Source organism: Vanessa tameamea, chromosome 3, assembly GCF_037043105.1.
Source record: "Vanessa tameamea isolate UH-Manoa-2023 chromosome 3, ilVanTame1 primary haplotype, whole genome shotgun sequence".
Lineage (NCBI taxonomy): Eukaryota > Metazoa > Arthropoda > Insecta > Lepidoptera > Nymphalidae > Vanessa > Vanessa tameamea.
Window position 1 is genome coordinate 3,775,846 of NC_087311.1, and position 19,036 is coordinate 3,794,881.

The following is a 19,036-nucleotide window of genomic DNA, read 5'->3' on the forward strand; positions in this document are numbered from 1 at the left end:
AAATGTATTAAATTGACTGTTGTAGAATTTTTTGCAAAATTAATTTTAAGAGTATTAAAAGTATCAGCGAAGTCCATCGCGTACATGGCCGTAGTTTGAAGTTTCAATTTACTCTTAAGAAATTCACATACCAATTATAACAAGTCAGTATTTGTAACAACTGAAACGAAAGGCAATAACAACAACTATGTTATATATATTTTTTATTATTAATCGTTTATATTTTTTTCACTCAGTTCTCTTTTACCGCCTTATTGCTATAGCGACCCCGTCTTTTCTTTTCTGTTATCGGTTGCCATGGGCGACAATCCCTTTTGCATAATTGTTAATGAGTAACGTTCGGAAAAGACTGGGTCGGCTATTCAATTCTAAGGCTTGGCTTGGCTTGGCTTGGCTCGGCTCGGCTCGGCTAGGCTTGGCTTGGTTTAGCATATAGCGTTACACAACTGAACATTTAATATACTCTAACAAACCCTAAAATTAATTAAATAAAAAAAAACACGATTGGCTAACCTATACTTCTTTATTTATTTATTTATAATCGAACACAATTACCGTCAATATATAACTCTAATCAACTATACAAGAATATTGCAATACATAAAGAGTTAATAATTATATAAGAATTATAAATATCACGACCGATACGAACAGACTCGGACCTAGTCGACCGACCGACAACCGAACATTAACCCGTTACTAAGCGCTCTGCCGTATTTATGTGATTCCGCTCGGTCCAGGCTGAGGAGAGGGTAGTTCTTGTAAAAATACGTATTTCATGGAACTTAATACGTACTATGTAGTTTATACGTAAGAAAAGTCGTAACATAGTGCTAATTGCAATTGCCTCTTGTCAATTTCTGTCATATCTATGCTTGTGTTGTGCGTATGCGTGTATAATCAAACAACAACAACAATAGTTAATTACATAACATTATTTATTCCGTATAATTTTTCAATGAGTTTTATTTAGAAAATAAAATTACATACCAATCATAATAAATTACTGAAATAATTATAAAATATTAGTTATAGACAAAGTAGATATATAAAAAAAGAAATATTGAGTAAAATATTAAAATCGATTCATAATTGCATAAATATTAATAGGTTAACTATGTAGATTTGTAAAAATAACATGAAGTTTGCATATTGTGCATTAAGTTTGGTTTTCGTTCTTTTTTTTCTCAAAATAATATGGGAATACATTTCTTTTTTTTCCAATACATTCTAAAGAAGTCGATCAGCGTTCAATTTACACTAAATTATGGAAAATTTTGAAATAATACATTTTTAACAATTAATTTGTCATTTTTTGATTTTCTGATTTTTCAATAGATTTTATTAATAAGAAACTACACTTTTATATAGTATTTTTTGTTTAAGTAATTGTAATATAATATTTGACTATCCCTTTAAAAAGTCGAGCAACAACGGCTAATCTAACATAAGCGCTCTTAAAAATAAACATTTAATATAAATTTTGTTATTTTATGTCCACCTATCTTACGTCGTAATAGACATTATCATAGCTGCATAGGTATTGAAAATATAACTCTGGGACATACCACAATTATAGTCTTTGTTTTTTAAATCTTCTTTTACTCTTCATTATTGTTTATATGGATCAAACTTTTTTTAGGTATATCTATAATATTACATTGTAAACCTTTGTTTTTTTGTTGTTGTTTTTATTTATGTCTCAAATAAACATTTCTTATTCTTATAAAGTAATAACGAAGGTTTCAACATAAAACAAAAAAACGTTCCATCTTTTATTTAAAAAATAAACTTAAATCCTAAAACACAGGTATTAAACAAGTAACTGGTTAAAAGTTAGTTCCACTTAACAATTGGTAAACTTAAAGTTAAAAATCACACTTTACAAAACAAAATAGTCATTTAAATATAAGTAACATCACATTTTGTCCTATTAATATAGTATAGCACAATCTGTCTGTTTATACTTCAGTAAAGTGATATTTAATATTTTTTAAAACTACCTTAACAATATTTGTGGTTTATTTAACTAAAAAATACTCCCTATAACTTTTAATGGTCTTCTAAAATAATATAGAATTTAGTAAGACCACATAACATTAACTAATAAACAAACCAGTATTTTTGTAAAATAGTAATTTTCTAAATCACATGCCATTTATTTTGCATTCATCAACACATATTGTCATGGTTTCATGTTACTCTTCATTGGTTTCAGTAACATTTTCACTTGTTATTTCGATATTTTTCATCAACAGATCTAACTTCGAAGGCAATGGTTTTAAATCCTCAGTTTCTTTCTCTGGCGTTTCGCTTTGAATTTGAGATCTTTTATCTTCAATGTGGTTAGCAAACGTCGGTTGCCCAGCAACCTTAGCGAGTTCTGAAGCTAAACTGAGACACTCTTGATCATTTGACTTAGCTAAAGTCACAGCTGCATTGTACACATCTCCTAATCCAAGGTAACTGGAAAATAGAAAAAAAATATTGTGTTCATTTTACCTAACAAGAGTGACAAATCAATTAGTGTGACAGAAGGCAAATTTAACAGTTTTGACAGAGGACAGAGTTATAAGTGTGCCAGCAGAGAACGGAACTGTTGAATATCTGGCCAGTTCTATTTTAAATCTCATCATTATATTATATATACATTATACTCCAGCAACTATTATTGTATCTAGACTATTACAATTAGTCATTAAGATTAGATAGTATTTAATTCCAAGACTGTTTTAAACTTAAAACTTATATTATGTTGATTTAATATGTTACACAATTTATTATATTCAGTTATAAAATGTAATTACCAAATAGCAGTCATATTTATATATCCTGAGTATGCACAGTCTGCTGTCCACATTTTTAAAGTTTCTTCAGCTATACTATCCATATGTCTGAAACAATAAAAAAAAAATGCTATAATTATACAATATTTCATATTAAACAAACTCTTATGAATATTATAATTGTATTATATTATATATTTATAGTCAATGTATATATTATGTATATTTTATTTTTTTACTTTAAATAATAAATATAATATATTTATATCTAGAAGAGAACAATCTGTATTATCAATAACATTAAAATACTTTTGTTTAAACATTTAAAGCCGTTAAATACCTAGATTTAGATAGTATGTAGGCCTCCTTGTACAGCTTAGTGTCTGTGAGCGCTGTAACAGCACCCTTTACGTCGTGTATGCTCAGCAGTAGTGCCACTTTTCGATATATTTGACCACCGTAGTGCTTGTTTTCTGGGAATGGACAATTAAAAGTGTTTAAATGTTGTACAGATGGTCCTGCCTTTGTGATGATTTAATAAAAGAATAATGATAAATTTTCTTTTTAGAAAAAGCTGTGGGCACAATTTTGAATTTTCACCTTATAAAACAATTTGGAATAAATTTTTGTCACATATAATTTATATTTTGCATGAATAACATAAGATATGTTTGTCAAACTTTAGGAAATCCTATTGCAAGCTTTTAAAAACAAATACTCATAGTTAACATATTACATGCCATTTTGCAGTTTTTCTAATGAATATCATTAGAAAAACAGCAGATTTATTCACTTCAGAGCACAGTTCTAATGCGTTTTTTCACAAATGTATGTATAAAACACACTAAAGTTTTATTTGTTTGTAATTGAAACCCAAATCTTGATTTGAAATACCTACTGACTGTATTGGTCTAATTGCAATAGTATATGTGAATATTTCATCAGTATTTATTCTATAAAACTAAAAACTATTTTATGGATAATTTATTTACTTTAAACCTCAGATTGATGTACTCACCCCATAACTTTTTGTGTTCCGATTTAGCTACCAGCCTTTCAATTTGAGCCAAATACAGCTGTGTTACAGTTTTCCAATACCTATGTATGGAAAAATACATTTTATGAACGCAATAAAAAAAAACGGATTGACAAATTAGCTCAATTGTAACATTGTATTATAATACAGTACTATAGCAAATGATTTTATTTTTGATTACTTAAATATATTTATTTTTAATATAATAAGAAAACTATATTACAGTTACATATAAACTCTTTCATATTTATACTAGAAATGGCTCATTAATGATTGCATATGGTATTATTATTATATAGGATCATAATTACTTACTTGAAAGACACACAAGGCGACAAACTGACTAGAAACGGACAGAGCGCGTCCCTCTGCGTCGCGAACTGAATCATAGAGTCGATGTGACCACGGAATATCGATAGCATAATCGAAGCCTCAAATCTGTCATTCTCAATGTGTTTTCGCACTAAAATAATTATAATAAATACAACTTTTAGTAAGGTATTGTTAACTTAATACTATGATTTAAAAAAAATATATTTCAAAAAGCACTTACTTTCCATATCTAGCAAATCGTTGATATCATTCGTGCTTCCAAACATCTTAGTGAAATCTACATCCTCTGCTTTATCCTCTTTAACATCGTTCGAATCACTTTTCTCTTCACATTGATCGGGTGATTCTAATTTACCATTTGATTGAACATTATCAGAGACTAAAATATATTTTTCCGCCAATTTTCTTACACTTTGAATTGTGGTGCACGGTGACATTTGTCGCTGTATTGTCGGTAAGAGGAATCGTTTTGGTGCTTTTATTTTAGCATTAATATCCACATTTGTTGCAACTTGACCCTCTGTTAATTCTGTTTCAGTAGGTTTTTCTTCGGCTGCATTTTCTGTTGATTTCTTTTCTTCTTTTCTCTCTTTCCTCTCTCTCTTTTTCTCTTTTAGAGCTGTTTCATGTTTGACTTCTATAAACATAATTATACATTGTTAGTCGAAAATTACTTTAGACATACAACTAATATAGTCTGCATATAACATGTATATATTTAGACATGTATAATTATAGTATAAATAATAAATTTGCATAATAGATTATAATATAAATTATATCAATGGTATTGTATATATAATTTATATTTTATTACGTTTATTATTACTAATTTTTTTACTTGCATTTTGCACACACTCACTACCAACCTCTGCTGTACATCGTTTGTACTTGCCTTATCATGGGAATATGATATATAATTTATTCATCTATAAAATTCAAAGAAGAAGTGATTGAGGAGTTGCTATATTCGATTTTTTTATTACACTACTAACCTGAATAAGCTTCGGGAGGGTAGTCTTCATAATTCCATATTCTTAAGCAGCAATCCGCTCCACCAGACATTATAGTAGACGAAAGTTGTGGAAAGGCACTCCAGCACGCAGAAAACGAAGCTTTATAGTGCCCATCGAAAATGGCGATACATATACCGTCAGAAACATCCCATACCTTGTGGACAAAAAATAATATTTTTAAAGTTCACACACAATTAAACAATACTTGTAGAAGCGAAATGTTTTAGGGGCTAATATTGGTAAAAAAATAATGAACTTTAAAAAAAAATACAATAAACACTTAGTCTCTATTTCATTTTAATTATCCAATAAAATATTGGTAAAAACTGGAAATAACTTATTGGAACTATGTGGTAGAATAAGTTCAAACATTTGTCAAAAGGAGGGCTCAGCAGTTATGTTCGGCATGATTTTTAAATTAAAATAAAGGGTGCTATACTCACTCGGACTGTACTGTCATATGATGTGGACAAAAGATAACCATCTTTGTGTGGATTCCATGTCACTTGGCACACTGGTTCTAGGTGACCATTGAGCATTTTCCAAGGATGTAGTTTAGGGCCATCTAAAAATTAAAATAATATATGATCAAAGAGATAGGCATAATTTTCAAAAAATATATAAGCCTAACCAACAATGCAGAATATTAAAAAAAAAACTTAATAAAATTTATCATTCAATTATTTATTCATTAAAGTTTAAAGTTAAGTATAGTTAGAGGGATTTGTATCTACATTTTTTTGATGAACATAGCTTCAACATTTTGAATTATAGCTACTAGTTTCATTTTAAAGATCCATCTCATAAAATGTATTGTGTTTTTTTTACATTTATATATAGTTGGATATTTTAAACACAATGAGAGAGTTACAAATGAATGTGAACTGTTCCACAAACAATATCTACTTCATGTGTACATATATGAATTACTGCACTTTAACATTCTTGACCCATATAACAAATATAAATGGATTTAAATTACTTATAGTTATTCTATATATCAGCCTCCTCCAACTATTTCCAAGGATTGATCTATAAACACTGTTTATATCAAACATTGGAAATAGTTGGAGGTATTATTACTTTAAATTTTTAATTAATTTGCTTTTTCTATTGTTGGTAAGGGAAAGTATCAACAGTTTGCATTAAATTTTAGACTACTTAAAAGCATAACTCATACCTCCTTTGTCAGCATATTCAAGTACAGCGATAAAGCATTCTTTATCTAATGATGAAATGGCTATTAAATTTTTGTTTGGAGATTCTTCACTAGAATTAGACGTCTGTTGTGGATGCCAGGTAATATTGTGAATCATTTTGCTAGAAAAGTAGATGTATCTCTTGTATAAATTATATATAATAATATATAGACTGATTAACTGTATTGATAGAAGTGTTTTGTAATAGCAGTAGTAGGAGTCAAAATTGAACATCCAATTCTTCTTATCTTTAAAAAATGTATAATAATCTTTTAGTTTACCTGAAAACAAAAGTCGCAGTAACAAGCTCATAGGTTACTGGGTTCAGAACAGCAACAGCACCATAATAACTACCACATACAAGACCCATTGGATACCAAACCCCTGAGCTGATTTGTAACTTCTTGCCTTCAAACTCCACATTTATTGGTTCAGGAGCTGGAGAGACAGATAAACTTTATTATATACTTTTGTTACCTTTAATTGTAATAAAAAAAAACATTTGACAACTTGTCAACTCGGAAAGAACAACAAGAAAAAATATTATTATTAAACCTTCCTAATGTTATTTACTTACCTAATAAATTGTCAAATACCTTCGATATATTCTATTCTAAAAATGTTGTCCTTTTGTCTGGCAAATCAAATCATATATCGCACTGATTTCAATATTTTTTATTCACAAAACAAGTTAAACTTCTGTTGCATATTTTGAGATTGAAAGATGTAAGAATGTAGCATTTACTTAATTTTCACCTAAATGTACTGTACACCCTTTTTAATCTAAAGTGTGGATATTTAAACATACCTTGTTCAGGCTGATCAGTGTGATACAACACCATATCACCTCCGCCACAAGCATAGAGGTCAAATTTATCTCCCCAACAAAGAGAATATATTGCTCCGTTGACACCTGGTAATAAGTTTTTGGCCGGACGTTCAGATTTACTTGCATCTATTATACCGATCTGGAATAATATTAAACAAAATATTCTATATATGTGAGATATCTATTGAGCGATGGAATGTGAATGATATACTTACGAGAGAGTAACAATCTCATCTGGTTTAACATTGTGTAAATCATTTCCATAGACCATTAAAAAAAATATGTTATCTAACAAATTAATAGTTACCCTTGATTCAGCAGTGGCAAATGCTAGTAAGTTTTCCTTAGTCGGGTGCCATGTAGAAGTTAACACTTTTCCCTGGACATTCTGCCAAAATGACATAACATTCCCTAAAGAAAGTTTTAATCCATCTTCATCACATATATCAGATTCCCATACACGTACAGCACCATCACCTACACTCACTGCTATCCTGGAAATACAATTAAATTATTAAATTGATTATTATTAAAAATTTAAGTTACAAAAAAAAGCAGTTTGATTTCGACTGTTGATTAGTAGAGCACGAAAGCATCCTAACCACTAGTATTTTGGTTAGCATGGTAAAAAAGAGATGTTCATTTCATTTAGTCTTCATTTTGTTATGCGAACAAGAGTTTGTCACTTCTCTCACTTCATTTGGAAAAACAAAGAATTACATTTAAGAATTACCCTTACTTTTTCGCATCATATGGACAACTTTGCAAGGTGTATATAAAACTTCCACATGTATTGTATGTGGCAATTTTTTGTTTTTTCTCAAAGGAATAGCACACCATATTCCGATCCTGTGCGACTGTCCAAACTTTCCATTCGTCCTGCAACTGATCACTCGACTGGTCCATCGACTGTACGCGTGGTGCATCTGTTGCTATACAATATAAGCCACGTTTGTGGAAAGTGTGCAGCACACTCCACTCAAGTTTGTTTTTACTGAAAAAATATAAATAATATAAATGGCATTTGGTGTAAAATATACTTTTATATCATTAAATTTATAAAATATAGTTAAGTGTTAAACATAGAATGGTCATGAGTTATTTAAAATGTCTTATTTGATATTATGTGTCAGTCTAATACTGGTCCCTGAAAGAAATTATTCAAAACAAAATTCTTGGAATACCCTAAAAAAAACAGGAGATTAAAATTTTATTCTAAAGATTAATGTTATATTTAAACATATAGCAGATCCAAGATAAGTGGGAAACTATTACCACTGACATCACAATGACTTACAAATTTGAATCGAAATATCAATAACTGTTTCTAATGGCAGGAAGAATGAAGATAAATAAACAACTTAGACTTTGAATAAATATGACATAATCTATGGTATTACAATGTAACATTTTTTTATAAAGATTTCGCCAGCATTGTAACTGTGATGAAGCTTAGGCTTTAAAGCTTTAAACATAAAACTTAAGGTGATATAAGTAGTTGATAGATTTAAGTGAATTTATAAAAAAAAAAAAAATTAAAAAAAAAAGATATATATCTTTTCAGAATTCGTAATGCAAAATAGAGCTTTTAGAAAATCGATTGAAATATGTAAACTTAAGCTTGTCTATCGTCACTCCTAGTACTATTGAAATATATGCCAAGCCTTCATCTACAGGTAGATGTACTACTGCTGGGTACTGCTGCTGGGCTGAACTCTATTCTTGAGGTAAAGACTTGGCATCAATTTCAATGATATAGATTGTTCATAAATATATTACTACACATAATTTCTCAATGAATAAGTAGTTAGTAATCTTAGTTAAATTTATAGCAAGTTATATTAAAATATATGGAAGTTTTAGTCTTACCAGTCAATTTTTAAAGGATTACACTCTAATAGTTGGCTCTTTCCATCAGCAATGAGAAGAACATCAGGTTTGTACCACAAAAGTGAGTTCGAATTTGGATTTGGTCTCTTATTTCTTTGACTCTTATTTACTGAATTAGGTACAGCACAGCTACCCACAAGTTTGCCTGTTTTAGACCATATCCGGACCCCACTGAAAAGAAATGCTTAATCAGTAATATATCCTTGAAAGGAAAAAAAAAGTTTTTTTTACTAACCCATATTTTCCAATAGTTGCTAAAAGGTGCCTATGCGTGTGTATGGTAGAATCACCTAATTGTTTTGCTTGTGTTTCTTTCTCATCCCCTTCTGGAGATTCTCTAGTATCATTCTCTTTTTCTTCTGAATCTGAAATATCACTATCTACATGTGTTTTGTCTAAAGCTTCAACTAGATTAGCTATTGTTGGTTCTGGTTCACTTTTGTTTTTTAATATAACTTCTTTGAGCTTTAGACACTCTGCTAAAAAGTCATCATTTTCCTTTTCTTCTTTGACTTTAACTATTATATCTTCAGGTTCAAACTTTTTGTGACCAAACTCATCTGCTTCATGATCTTTGTATATATCAAACATATCATCTTCTTGAACAACGGTTTCATCAAAACTGTCTTCTGGTAGGGTCTTGGCTATAGCAGAATTGTTTAAATTTACTTCAGGTTCATCAATTTCTGACCTTATCTTTTCCAACCTCTCCGTGGCAGTAGACCTCCTTTGAGACTCATTGAGAGATTTTCTGACTATGGTCTTATATTGTGGACACCATGATACATTGACAATTTCATCATCTTGACCTCTAATTTTGTATATGATTTTCCCCTGATCTGCAAATCATTCAATTGAATGAAAAATTGGACATCATTATTAATTACTTTTTTCTATTTGATTGAATAAAAAAAAAGATTTGTCAAATTTAATATCAAGGCATTCCTTAGGTATGGTTTGTTAGTCAGTCATCAATCAGTTTGTAAGATATGGCCTGCTATATTTTTTTAGAATATTAAGTAAATGTGTAAGTTTTCGAAAATTTGATTAGAATAAGCAGATCTATAATCTGTATTAGTTCAAAATAAATCTATACTAATATTAAATGTGAAAGTAAAGTCTGTCGCTCTTTCACTGCCAAACCAATTAACTGAATTTGACAAAATTTGGTATAAAGCAAACTTGAACTCCAAGGAAGGACATGGGCTACATTTTTTGCCTAACACATAACAACCAACCCCTAAAACGCGAGCGAAGCCACGGGCGTCAACTAGTTAACTATATATAAAATGTCATTAAATTACAAATAAAATGTAGAATACTTGATTTTAATGATAAAAAAATGCATTTTTAGACTAAATTTAAAAATAATTATACATCTTTATTATAATTTAATACAGCGAGAACTTCTCTCAGTTGATAATAATTATGAATATTATTAATAATAGAGATTGCAGTAGAATATGTTATAAAGGAACTTACTGTTTAAGTCTAATACAAAAATCACTCCTTGTTTGGTACCAACAGCTACATTTAATGGAATGTGATGGGAACATGCAACACAACTTGGTCGAAAACTTTTCAGAAAGTTATTATAATTTTTAGCTATATTTGAATTAAGATCCCATTTCACAACATTACCAAAACTACCCACAGTTACAGCAAAGGGTTCACTGCTGTAGGCGACACTAACCACTTCCTAAAATTGAAAACATTTAAGAGTTACAATATATGTCTCGTATAAGATATCATTACTAATATAAAATAAAGCTACAGCCTAATTTGGCAATTAAATATTATACTTGTGTCAAAATAAACAAATATTATATCAAACTTAAAATAAATTTTGCATAGAGTTGAAGTGTATGTATGTATGTATGTATATATAAATTATATATTTTAGATATACTATTAAAAATGAAATATTGAAAAAGATGGCTGATGTCAAAGTTAATTTGTGATTAAAGTACATGAAATGTAAGCTAAAAAATTCTACATATATGTTGAATTTAGTCAGTGGTAACTAGCATCAATACATAATTTCTATACACTTGCTTTATTTTGCCTTTGGTCCAACATGCATAATTCTAGTCAATAAGGCTTGTTACTTATTCAGTGTAAAAGATTATTTGTTCACCATATCACATACATAAAATCACTTTTACATTTATTTAAGTCTGTACATCAACATCAACATCATCATCATCAACAAATCTGTACATATTTATACAATAATTTTATGAATAATTCAAAAAAAAATTGTTTTTGTTTCAAATATTTTAAGTGAATTTCCAAGTCCTCTCAAGCCAAAGGTAATAAAGATATTGTTATTAAAGTGATAATGTTTCCTTTGTACATTATTTTGTAACATTTATAGATATTTATATTATTTTATTCTTAAGTGTAGATTTAAGCATATTTGTGCTGCAATTAGTAAGAAAAATAACCAGTAACTATAAAAGTAGGAAGAAAATAAGGATATACCTCTTTTTCATTTTTGTGAACCGCATGGGTGTGAGTTGATTTAATTTTGCCATTGTTATCCAATTGATCAACATTCCATTGTTTAACAATACCATCAGCACTTCCAGTAAGTATAAGTTTCTTTTCAGGCCATTGCCTTGATAAATCTACGCTCACTATTCTGTAATAAATTAATAAAGACACTAAACAAAAAATAGAAGTATGAGTCAAAAATCCTGTATTTTAATGATAATAATTGAAATACTAATTAAAAAAAGAGTCTTATTTTCTAAAAACCAGAACACTGAACATACTTTTCTTTGTGCACTTTCCAATTTATTTGAGTTTGATATGATGGTTTTTTCTGTAGAATTCCATCTTGACCAGGATCTAAAGGTTTTAAAATACACAAACTTTTTATTGGACCACCATAAACTAACCAACCATCTTTAGAAACTGCAAATCCCGAAACTTGGAACCAATTCGGTGACGGAAATAATACACTTTCGCCCATGTTTTTCAAAATATAGCAGTTTATTTAAGCCGGTATAAGCAAAGAACGAAACTATTAGCTAAGTCTAAGCCACAGAGTATATATGGTCTCAGCTAGCCATACGCTTGCTCCACACGTTAGCTCAAATGCCGGCCTGCTCACACTACGTGTAGTTTGTGAAATTACTATAAGCCTAGTTGGCCATTCTTTTTCGGTTGTTTACATACGTGTAACGAAGACTTCATCTTCATTTGCAAAATCACTACTCATACCTGGCCGAATGAAAAAAGTTTTCGAGTTAATAGAACACTTACATTCTTAGCAAATAATATGAAACGCTTAATGCAATTTGATCTCAGTAGCGTACACATCACATATACTTTTATCAAAGAGTAACAACTTTTCAAATCAACTTTATGTATTTCCTGAAAATTTACTTTACATACATATTTTTTTTTTATTTAGTTTCGAATTTCTACATACTTTTGTTTATCTTGTATTTATTCAATGCAGTTTTTAAATTCTATTTAACTATTAACAATATTACATTATGCCAGACTTTTTTTCGTAAAGCGGAGTTCCGAGATTAGTAATTTAGTGAAATAAAGTTATGGTAGTCGATACTTTGTAATAATATTAAATATATATATAATCTGTTTTGTGAGTTTTGTTAGTTTAGTATTACTCTTGTTTTGACTTTGAGAGGAGGGACTGTCAAATGTGTTAAGTAGATAACCGAGCTGCAGTAGATTTTCTCGTGCTCAATATTCGAGAAATAAACATTAATTCTTCAATAACATTAAAACTTGTTTGAAATGGCACACTACAAAGGTGCAGCTTCAGAAGCTGGCAGAGCCATGCATTTAATGAAGAAACGAGAAAAAGCACAACAAGAAATAGAACTACGAAAAAAGAAGATTGAAGAGGATTTAAAGATAGATAATATCGAAAACAAATTCGCTACACATTATGATGCAGTGGAACAACAATTAAAAAGTTCTACTATTGGCTTAGTAACTCTTGATGAAATGAAAGCCAAACAAGAACATATAGTTAGGGAAAGGGAGAAAAAGTTAGCCCAAAAGAAAGCGGAAAAAGAGAAGGAACGTCAAAAAGAAATAGAAGCTAAACAGGCCCAAAAAAACAAACAAAAAAGACAAGTAAATTAAAACTGCAACAAAAAGTATTGTTATATTTTATATATAATCATATTTAATGTTGTTGTTATTTTACAGATTCAAGCTCTTTCTTTTGATTTAAATGAAGATGAAGAAGAAGATGTAGAAGACGAAGAAACGCCAGAAACTACCTGGCGAGACAAAGATGAAACGGTATGTTAATTTTTTTAATATTATATATATATTATATATACTTTTCTAATAGTTTGAATTCATCACTTATTTTGACATACTTTTTAACAATAAATAGACTAAGTTAGTAAAAATCAGCCAATAATGTCATTTACAGGTATGTAAAAAAATTAAAAAAAATCCAGATGTAGACACATCATTTTTACCTGACAGAGAACGAGAGGAAGCTGATTTGAAATTAAGGGAGGAGCTCAGATTAGAGTGGGTCATGACTCAAGCGAGCCTTAAGGATGAGCCCATTACTGTTACATTCAGCTATTGGGATGGATCCGGCCATAGAAGAAATGTCACATTAAAAAAAGGTATGCAATCAGTTTAACTTTGTCAATCATCCTCACTTCAAGAAAGAGCCCAAACTCCCACACCCCATAACAACACAAATAATATAAATCTATACATTAGTAAATAAATAAATTTGGGACCAATTTAGCTATTAGTAAAATGTATGATGTAAACAAAATAGGGTTCCCTGGGAAAGTTCCTCAAAACATTTATTATTGATTACTTTATCTTAGTATAGAAATTTGCCATCTTATAATTTGCAACCCCTAGATTTACATACCACTTATTTTGAACTCAATCATTAAAAACAACTTTTTTATTTACACTTTGGTTTTATTTAAAAAATAAGTAACATCATTTTTATATATATAATTCTACAGACATTATTAAACTTTAAATAAATTGTAACTATGCTGTAATACATTTCAGGTAATTCTATATATCAATTCCTTCAAAGATGTTTGGATACACTTAGGCCTGAGTTTAGTGAACTGAAAACAGTATCAGCTGATCAACTTATGTATGTAAAAGAAGACCTGATATTGCCGCATCATTATACATTTTATGACTTTATTGTTACAAAGGTATTAGTCTTTCTTATTAAATTAGTATATGTATTTGTTTGTATTATATACATTTGTGCCTCAAGTTCAAACTTTAGAGATCAACAGATTATATTATTATTATATTGGACAATTTTTACAAAAATATATTATTTTTAATAAATAAGGATGTATGATAATATTTTTTGTAAAAAATACACTATTGTCGTATAGAAAAACACAGACAAAATCTTACTTAAGTTTTTCTTGATACTTAATAAAATCCACATTGTTCACAAAAATATTTGCAAGCGAAAGCTTGAGAGAAAAATAAATTTTCTTTTTCTAAAATTGATTTTTGTAAAAGTTAAGATCAAGTAAATATGAATATTTGTATGGTATATATTGGTTCTGATGTGCACATTAGACGAAAATCTCTTGTAATGCTTACTTTAAAACTTATTTTAAAACAACTGCTTATATTAAAAGGAAAACATTGAATTCCAATTGATTTGTTTTATTATTTGAGTTTTGTACCTAAAATGAATAATATTTTGTAGGCAAGAGGTAAGAGTGGTCCCCTATTCCAATTTGATGCCTCAGATGATATACGATTAGTGAATGATGCAACACAAGAAAAACAAGATTCACATGCCGGAAAAGTACTTTTAAGGTAAGTAAAATATTTTGTTGCAGTAAATTTATATAAGGTAACAAAACTCATTTTTAACTTCCCAAAATGTCTTATGTAACAATACTGAAAAATCCCTACTTATTATTAAAATTACTTTAAAAAAAAAATTCAGTTTCTGGTTCTCCTGTATATTTGTTGGTATAATACATGCCATTAAAATAAATCAATAAATATAAGTATGTGGGAAGTACATCATTATATTAAGATAGTCCTTGTGTATTTTATCTCTATAAATTCAATTTAATTTATATTTGCATTTTTTCTGATCTTAAAAATGTCTTTCCATAAAATAAAATATATGTTTATTATATTATAATTTTCCATGATTACAGATCGTGGTATGAAAGAAACAAACATATCTTTCCTGCATCTAGGTGGGAACCCTATGATCCAACTAAAACATATTCCAAATATACAATTAAAGGAAAATAAGATACAGTAGAATTTATATATATGTATACAAATAAACTAGTGTGACAATGTGTTTACTGGACAGTGAATTAACCAATTATTGTCATCAATATTAATTTAAATGCTAGTTTAATTATCAAATAAGTTATTATTATATTAAAACATTAAAGTAGTTTGTAATTTTTAAGTCTCTTTTTTGTTTCTTATCTGTGTCTAAGAAAATATCCACTGGGTATGAACCCACAACCTTTGACTTAATCAAAGAAGAAAAAATCAGGTATCCTAACCACTGGGTCATCTTGGTAATTTTTTTTTATCGTTCTATATTCAATTTCAATTTAATGCAATTAGGAAATTAAGCTGTTACATTTATTATAAAACTGATAAATCCTAATGTTTGAAAATACTCATACAAGATAGATATAAGAAAGATATAAATGTCTGTTCATGAGGACTTATGTACAAACAAACAGATTACACTTTATGGAACCCAGAAACAAATTTTTGGAGTCTTATAATCTTTGAAAATCATCAAAACTTAAACTTTAAAAGTAGGTTTTAATTAAAATTTTCTAAATAGAGTTACAGTTAATAGTAAAAAAAAAAATGTAATCTATTTATTAATAAATAAAATTTTTTAAATTGCTAAAAAACTTATTTAAATTGCTAAAGCATTTCAAACCCAAAATCTGCATACTGTACAACATCAGCAATTATGCCTAATGTTTCACATGAAGTCTCTTTCCCATCATATAACATAAATAACTATAGTCTAAAAGCTAATAATTTTTTCCAGCTCTTGCCATTTCTTATTTTCTAATTTTTTCAAAAATTTCTGTTGAACAGGACTGTTTTCTTTTTCTTCTGGTAATGGTGGTGCATGTCTTTGGAAATGTATGATGGCACCCAATAGGTTCCATATTGTAAATTCTGGCCATAAAACATCACTGAAGTAAAGAACTGTATTAGATACCTGTAAATGAAAAAAAAAGGACAAAATAAGGATATTGAAAACATATCACTGGTTTTAACACAACTTACCTTTTATACTTACTTATATTTATTTTTGGGCTATGAACCAAATAAAAGTTTAAAACATGATTGTTTTGTTTATTGAATGGTTTAGGTTAGGTTAGCAGATAGAGAACAAATATTCATTTTAATAGATTCATTAACCTACTCTGCGAGAAATATCTTTTGTCAGCAAGTAAACTTAGTGCCTTTTTATTGTAGTGTGATACAGTATCCAAGTTATGAAATAAAATTGATTGTTTATAAATTAAAGAGAAACATTACATGCACTACAACATTTATCTGATAAAAAAACAATCTCTTACATTAATATTATAGTTTTAATTCCTTTTTTTTGTGATATATGTTTTTTTATATAAATTTATACACAAAGCAGGTGAAGTAATTATAGAAGTAAACCTGCCTTATTTTTAGTATAGTAATAAGTTGTTCTAGTATAAGTACAATTAATAAATTGTGATGTTTATATATATTAAAAATTTTATTTTACCTGCCATAGCATGAAATCAGAAAGTCTGACTTCACCAGAAGTTCTTACTAATAGTTCAGGTGCTCCAAGGTCCAATGTTTGTGTGATTAGGTCTTCGTCGATATCATCAGGTGAAAGATCATTATTCTGAACGCTATCTACAATATGTGAAGCAGCTCTACTTATTTCATCACGACCTATAAAAACATCAATGTTAATTTATATTATAATAAACTGATATTCAAATGAAAACTTGGGATAGTGCATAAAATATATACCTGTATAAGAATATGCTATATTTAGGCGAAGTTTATTATTATTTTTAGTGGCCAACATTGCCTTAGACAAAATTACTTGCAAATCACTAGGCAGAAGAGACAAACGTCCCGCAATATGTAACTTCACTCCCCATTCATTTATCTGATCACTGTTTGCAGAAAAACATTAATTGTAAAATAAATAGAGATTATTCATATAATAATCAACATAAGAAAAATTGAAATAAAAAAAAATAAACATACATTTCATCCAAAAACCTCTTAAATTTGTCACGAGCTAAGTCCATCAAAGCATCAACTTCTGAAGTGCTTCTCTTATAATTTTCAATACTAAATGCATAGACTGTCACTTCAGGAATACCAAGGTCTAAACACCACTGAAATTATTTAATTCTGTTTTACACTTAACTTTATTACCTTAAAAAATATATATAAAAAATAATATAATTAATTCATAATACCTTCAAAGTTTCTGAAAGCTTATCAAATCCTTTAACATGACCAGCACTGCAGTTCACACTTAACTTTTTTGCATAACGACGGTTACCATCCATTATAAATGCTAAATGTTGTGGTACTCGTCCATTCTTAATCACTTTTATGCAAAATAATTGAAAAAATGATATGCAATTTTGTTTTATCCATGTCGCCATTATATTTTTGTTTCAAAAATCTTAATAATTTTAATAAATATTTCTCTTTAAAACTGAACTGTCTATACTTTGTAAGAATATTACTAATTTCAGTACCACCTTATAGAATGTTATGTTCTATAAAATGCTTATTTATTGTTACTGCAAATATTATTAATAAACTTATTTTACAATTTTACAGTTATTTACCCGAGGTATGTGGTAAAACTTGTTTTACTGGTAGTTCTGATTTTGTGTAAATTAAGAAAAAAAAAATTAATTTTTCGCAATTAAATGAACATGTAAACTTGCATTACCAATACATACTTACAAAATATTTTTTAATCAATTATTTATTCGTTTTGTTACTTTCATTTTTATCTTTAAGAATTTTCTTATATTTGTTCACTATTCACAAATTCACAATTCAGTATCAGTTTATAATTGACCCGTCGTATGTCAAATTGTCAATGTCAATTGTCTTTGTCACTAGCTTATCGCTAGCAGGTACACGTTACATAAACACGTATGTAGTGATTTTATACTTTTTGGTGTAAACTGCCAACTTTTCAGTTCTACACGTAAATTGTACATCTTAGGTATTTGGGAACACTATACACATTACAGTAGAACACTTTGATATGATTTTACAAACAAAAAAAAATTATAGGATCCCTAATAAAAAGTATATATTAGTTTGTTAAACCTATTCATTGATACTATTCCAATAAACTCAAAATGCAAACATGATACCTCTTCTACAAGTTAGTGAAATTTTGAATTTGGTTGACTTCTTCTGAGTTCTGATCTGATCATTCCTTTCATTACTAAAATATACCTGATCATTTTTAAGATGATATTCCTAAGTATATAATATATTATATGGAAAAATAAGTATTTTACAAACATTCTAAAAAGAAAGAGAGCCGCGAGTTTTACTTGGTGGTAGGGCTTTGTGCAAGCCCGTCTGGGTAGGTACCACACACTCATCAAATATTCTACCGCCAAACAGCAGTACTCAGTGTTGTTGTGTTCCGGTTTGAAGGGTGAGTGAGCCAGTGTAACTATAGGCACAAGGGCCATAACATCTAAGTTCAATCCTTAAATATTAATGGTTAATATTTCTATTGTCTATGGGCGGTAGTGACCACTTACCATCAGGTGACCTATTTTATATTAAACTAAGAAATAAACAAAAAATTATAGATTGGGCTGTGTATTTCAATATTTTTTCCTTTCCCAATGAACAAATAAACAAACAAAACTAATAATTTTAATTTT

The 19,036-nt window shown here is 28.8% G+C and overlaps 3 protein-coding genes across 3 annotated transcripts in view; 1 reads left to right on the forward strand and 2 right to left on the reverse strand.

Moving 5' to 3' along the window:
- Positions 1 to 1,762: 1,762 nt before the first annotated feature.
- LOC113397094 (gem-associated protein 5-like) lies at positions 1,763 to 12,126 on the reverse strand. Its single transcript, XM_064217627.1, has 18 exons — positions 11,867 to 12,126; positions 11,574 to 11,733; positions 10,572 to 10,788; positions 9,325 to 9,928; positions 9,069 to 9,260; positions 7,939 to 8,193; positions 7,507 to 7,693; positions 7,179 to 7,338; positions 6,652 to 6,808; positions 6,352 to 6,491; positions 5,615 to 5,736; positions 5,151 to 5,325; positions 4,376 to 4,792; positions 4,138 to 4,285; positions 3,805 to 3,884; positions 3,127 to 3,259; positions 2,808 to 2,894; positions 1,763 to 2,466 (listed from the first exon to the last, which is right to left on the reverse strand). Exons 1-18 carry the CDS (start codon positions 12,064 to 12,066, stop codon positions 2,199 to 2,201), a joined length of 3,702 nt encoding a protein of 1,233 aa, XP_064073697.1. The 5' UTR covers positions 12,067 to 12,126; the 3' UTR covers positions 1,763 to 2,198.
- A 612-nt stretch (positions 12,127 to 12,738) lies between these two features.
- LOC113397338 (protein FAM50 homolog) lies at positions 12,739 to 15,391 on the forward strand. Its single transcript, XM_026635637.2, has 6 exons — positions 12,739 to 13,205; positions 13,281 to 13,376; positions 13,513 to 13,717; positions 14,127 to 14,281; positions 14,800 to 14,912; positions 15,266 to 15,391. The coding sequence occupies exons 1-6, from the start codon at positions 12,861 to 12,863 to the stop codon at positions 15,363 to 15,365; spliced, it is 1,014 nt and encodes a 337-aa protein (XP_026491422.1). The 5' UTR covers positions 12,739 to 12,860; the 3' UTR covers positions 15,366 to 15,391.
- A 641-nt stretch (positions 15,392 to 16,032) lies between these two features.
- LOC113397339 (dehydrodolichyl diphosphate synthase complex subunit DHDDS) overlaps positions 16,033 to 19,036 on the reverse strand; it is a 412,132-nt gene continuing 409,128 nt past the window's right edge. Inside the window, exons 2-6 of the mRNA XM_026635638.2 lie at positions 17,585 to 17,796; positions 17,367 to 17,500; positions 17,124 to 17,272; positions 16,867 to 17,042; positions 16,033 to 16,317 (exon numbers count right to left, since the gene is read on the reverse strand). Coding sequence (XP_026491423.1) covers positions 16,117 to 16,317; positions 16,867 to 17,042; positions 17,124 to 17,272; positions 17,367 to 17,500; positions 17,585 to 17,776 — 852 coding nt within the window. The 5' untranslated portion in view covers positions 17,777 to 17,796 and the 3' untranslated portion in view covers positions 16,033 to 16,116. The remainder of the gene's footprint in view (positions 16,318 to 16,866; positions 17,043 to 17,123; positions 17,273 to 17,366; positions 17,501 to 17,584; positions 17,797 to 19,036) is intronic.